The following is a 3999-nucleotide window of genomic DNA, read 5'->3' as shown; positions in this document are numbered from 1 at the left end:
TTGACTAAACTATTTAAATTAATATTATCCATATATTATTCTAACTATATTTTTATGAGTAGTCGACAAAAAAAAATATCTTTTAAGAATACATAAAGACTCTAAAAATTTTACTTATTATTCCGTCGTATTTATAGTCAAATTTTAATTTATATATAAATCCAAAGACAAATAATTTTATCATCAAATTTAATTTTGACGAAAGTATGTTACCATCGAATTTTTTTATTCTGACACTAATTGTATAACTATTATCATTAGATTAATTTATCTCTAAAGAGCTCTAGATTAACGAACTAGATTGATGTTATCTCGAATTTTCTTTTATTATAAATTCGAGAGTAATACATAGCTTATTTAAAAAAAATGAAATTAATTAATTATCATTGAATTGATCCCATTGTAAATCCAACGACAATATTATTATTTTTAAAATTAAATTTAATTCAATATATTAATATTTCATTATCTTGTTATCAAAATTTATATTTAAATCATTATTAAACAAAATAAAAAATTAATAGTAAAATACATCTAAATGACAATAATAAAATATATATAATTTTCATTATAGACGAAACATAATAATGTTTACCCATTAAGATCATTTGACTAGATGGGCTATCTGGTGTCGTCCTCTAATGTTTATGCATGTGATGAATTTGCATGTAGGGAATCTGCTAGTAGCGCATCAGTTTGCGGAGGGGATGAAAGAGGCAGAGTAGTCCACTGGATCCATGTAGAGCAGGTTATTAGAAATTGTCAGGAACAGCTATTGTGAAGCAAGTTCTGATCTGTGAGTGACCAAAGTAGATTGTGATATGGTTGCACCCTGTCTCAACTCAGATCCCAGCTACCCATTAACATCATCATCATCAAATTTCTCTTCTTCATTATCCCTTTTTACCCCTTTCATCGCTTCTTTTATTGGTGGCATAATATTTTCGATATTAATAACATGACTTTAAACTTCTTTTATGAAATTTAGGCAGAATTTTTTTCTTAAATTAAAGGCTCCACCAAACAACTTTTTTATTTTTCATAAAATTAACAATTTCAATAACAATTTTAAACAAATATTCAATCAAACATCTCATCTTAATTATTATAGTGCGCATTCCTTAATTACTCTGGAATTTTCAACAAACAAAAAATTGAGAAGAAACCACTAAATATTCTTTTCTCACCTTCGTCCTGCAAATCTATTCAAAAAAAAAAAAATTAAACCTAGCATAACGTGCAAACTTTAACAAATTTAAATATAGCTATAGAAAATCAATCTTAACTCCAAGCAAAAAATAAAAGACAACTGCATAAATAAACTACAAATTGCACTCCAATTGATCCAAAAGAAATAATCAAAATCCTAAAATTTATATCAAATTAAACAAAATTATTTAATATCGTTCAATCTAAATTATAAATCAATAAAAAACTTGTGTTAAACACAAAAAGATTAGGTTATGCATTGAAAGGTACTAGGCTCAAGTAAGAGGGGGAATAGAAAAAGAAAGAGTTCAAAAAAGAATAGAGAGTGCGAGCAGAGAAGAGAAAGAAGGTTCTGATTGAATCTAAAGTATATTGGTAAAGTGAGTTCCAAAATCAACAATAATAGCTCAGCTCTTGCTACTCATAGCAGAGGAGTTACAGTTGTCACAAGCTATACTAACCACTAACTAACTAATTGACATGTGCTTAATTACAACCAACTAGCTAACAGATTGATCACAAGCTAACTAATTCTGTTTGCACTAATTCAGCATCAGCTAGTGTATCTATCATGATCCTGTTATTTGGCTATTCTTCAACATCAAAGCTATTGTATATATCATGGCCCCTGCTATTTGGATGTTCTGTTTTCACTTTCACATTCTGAATCTTAAGAGAGTGCATTGGTTCTTTACCATGACTGCTACTCTGAACTTCTTTATGACCCTCTCTTCTAAGCCCGCTTTCATCAGTGGATGTCTCCAAGATTTCAACCATTAGTTCTGTCCTGAACTCAAGAAAGGCACCACTGGGAAGAGGTTTTGTCAACACATCAGCTAGTTGCACAGTCCCAGAAACATGACTTACTTGAATAATTCCTTTTGTAACATAGTCTCTTGCAAAATGGAGATCCGTTTCAAAATATTTTGACTTAGAATGCATGATTGGATTAGCAACAAGCAACACATCACTTAAATTGTCACAGTAGACTGATGGAGCTGTTGAGAGTTCTGCTCTTAGTTCACCCATAAGGTTCTTAATCCAAATTAGTTCGGCAACTAAGTCAGCCATCGCCCTGTACTATGTTTCAGTACTAGACTTGGCAACAACACCCTGATTCTTTGAGCTCTACGAAACTAGATTGCTCTCAAGAAAGACACAAAAACCTCCAGTGAACTTCCTATCATCTGGGTCCTCTGCCCAGTCAGAATCACTATAAGCTTTGATAGTTTGCACCTTTGTTTTGTGTAAGTGTAAACCAAAGCTGAGTGTTCCCTGCACATACCTCAGAATTCTTTCTACTAACTTCCAGTGCTCTTCCAAGGGATTTTGCATAAACTGAGTATGCTAGTTCTGGACGAGTGACTGTGAGGTATTGTAGACTTCCCACAACTGATCTGTAGAGTTTAGAATTCTTGAATGGGGAGCTTCCAAAAGCAGAAAATCGAACTAAGGAAGGTAAGGGTGTATGACAAGGCTTACAATGTTCCATTTCAGCTTTCTTGAGCAGATCTCTGGTATATTTCTCTTGTGAGAGTAATAGACCTCCATTAGCAGTCTTGGTGGCTTGAATCCCAAAGAAATAGTGAAGCTCGCCCATGTCTTTCAACGCAAATTTGTCATTCAGCTGCTTAATGACCTGAGAAATTGCTTCATTTGAGTTTCCAGTGATGATTATATCTACATATACCAGGACAAATAGTGATGAGCCATTTTTGAACCTGGTGAAGACAAAGATGTCAGACTTTGTTGAATGAAAACCAAGGTGCTGGAGAGCTAGTGATAGCTTATAGTACTAGGCCCGTGGTGCCTGTTTCAGACTATAAATGGCCTTGGTGAGTTTGCACACTAGAGTTCCATCTCTAATTTTATAACCCTTTAGTTGTTTCATATATACATCTTCGACCAAATCACCATGTAGAAACGCGTTATCCACATCAAGCTGTATGATTCTCCAATTCCTTGACAGTGCTAAAGTGAGGACAATGCGAATTGAGGTTGGTTTCATCACTGGGTTGTATGTCTCAGTGAAATCACACCCAGGCCTCTGAGAGAAACCCTGAGCTACTAGGCGAGCCTTGTAGGGATACTTCCATCAGGGTTATATTTAACTCGAAAAACCCAACAACTACCAACAGCTTCTCTGCCTTGAGGGAGAGGAACCAATTTCCAGGTTTGATTTTGCATAAGTGCAGCGTATTCAGCATCCATCGCAGCTTTCCACTTAGGTTTGGACAAGGCATCATTGACAGTCCTTAGTTCAATGCTAGCTAGAGGATCTTGGCTTTATGACCCAATTCTTGCTCCTTGTGATCATGGGGTGAACATTATGATATGATGCTGTCGAGACTGAGTGATCATCATCAAAGGGAAGAACAATCTCCAAGTCTGAGATAGGAATTGGAATGGGTGTGGCTGATGGTGCTGTAGGTACTGGTGAAGGTAAGGTAGGAGAGGTGGCTGTGATAGACAAAGAAGGAGATATGGACTCTGGAATACTTTGTACAGTAGGTACAGGTGAGGGCAGGGGAAGGGGTGTGGCTGTGATGCTTGGTGCAGGATGTGGCGACCTTGATTCTGTAATGTTAGGTGAGGGTTGAGACATGTTCCTGTTTAGTAATGGAATGGTTGGAGTTGAGTGATAGTCAGAAGACAAATCAAACTTGGTTGTTGTGGGGGGTTTTCAAAATTTTGAAAGGGAATTTCTGTTCATCAAAGATCACATTGCTTGATATCACTATCTTCCCTTCTACAGTGGGGCACTTGTAGCCTTTGTGCACTACAATATAG

The 3999-nt window shown here is 35.4% G+C and overlaps 1 protein-coding gene across 1 annotated transcript; it reads right to left on the bottom strand.

Annotated features, from left to right (window-relative positions):
• Positions 2338 to 3420, bottom strand: LOC107615476 (uncharacterized mitochondrial protein AtMg00810-like). Its single transcript, XM_016317535.1, has 3 exons — positions 3342 to 3420; positions 2495 to 2889; positions 2338 to 2445 (listed from the first exon to the last, which is right to left on the bottom strand). Exons 1-3 carry the CDS (start codon positions 3418 to 3420, stop codon positions 2338 to 2340), a joined length of 582 nt encoding a protein of 193 aa, XP_016173021.1.

This window comes from Arachis ipaensis, chromosome B09, assembly GCF_000816755.2.
Source record: "Arachis ipaensis cultivar K30076 chromosome B09, Araip1.1, whole genome shotgun sequence".
Taxonomy (NCBI): Eukaryota; Viridiplantae; Streptophyta; class Magnoliopsida; order Fabales; family Fabaceae; genus Arachis; species Arachis ipaensis.
This window is presented reverse-complemented; position numbering and strand designations above follow the sequence as displayed.

Excerpts from the sequence above, each read along its gene's own strand:
- LOC107615476 (XM_016317535.1), bottom strand. The coding sequence starts at position 3,420 with ATGGATGCTGAATACGCTGCACTTATGCAAAATCAAACCTGGAAATTG. Across the intron at positions 2,890-3,341 it reads TCAAGGCAGAGAAGCTGTTG|ATATAATCATCACTGGAAAC; the intron begins GTAGTTGTTGGG and ends TGGTATATGTAG. Across the intron at positions 2,446-2,494 it reads TTAGTAGAAAGAATTCTGAG|GTGCAAACTATCAAAGCTTA; the intron begins GTATGTGCAGGG and ends CACAAAACAAAG.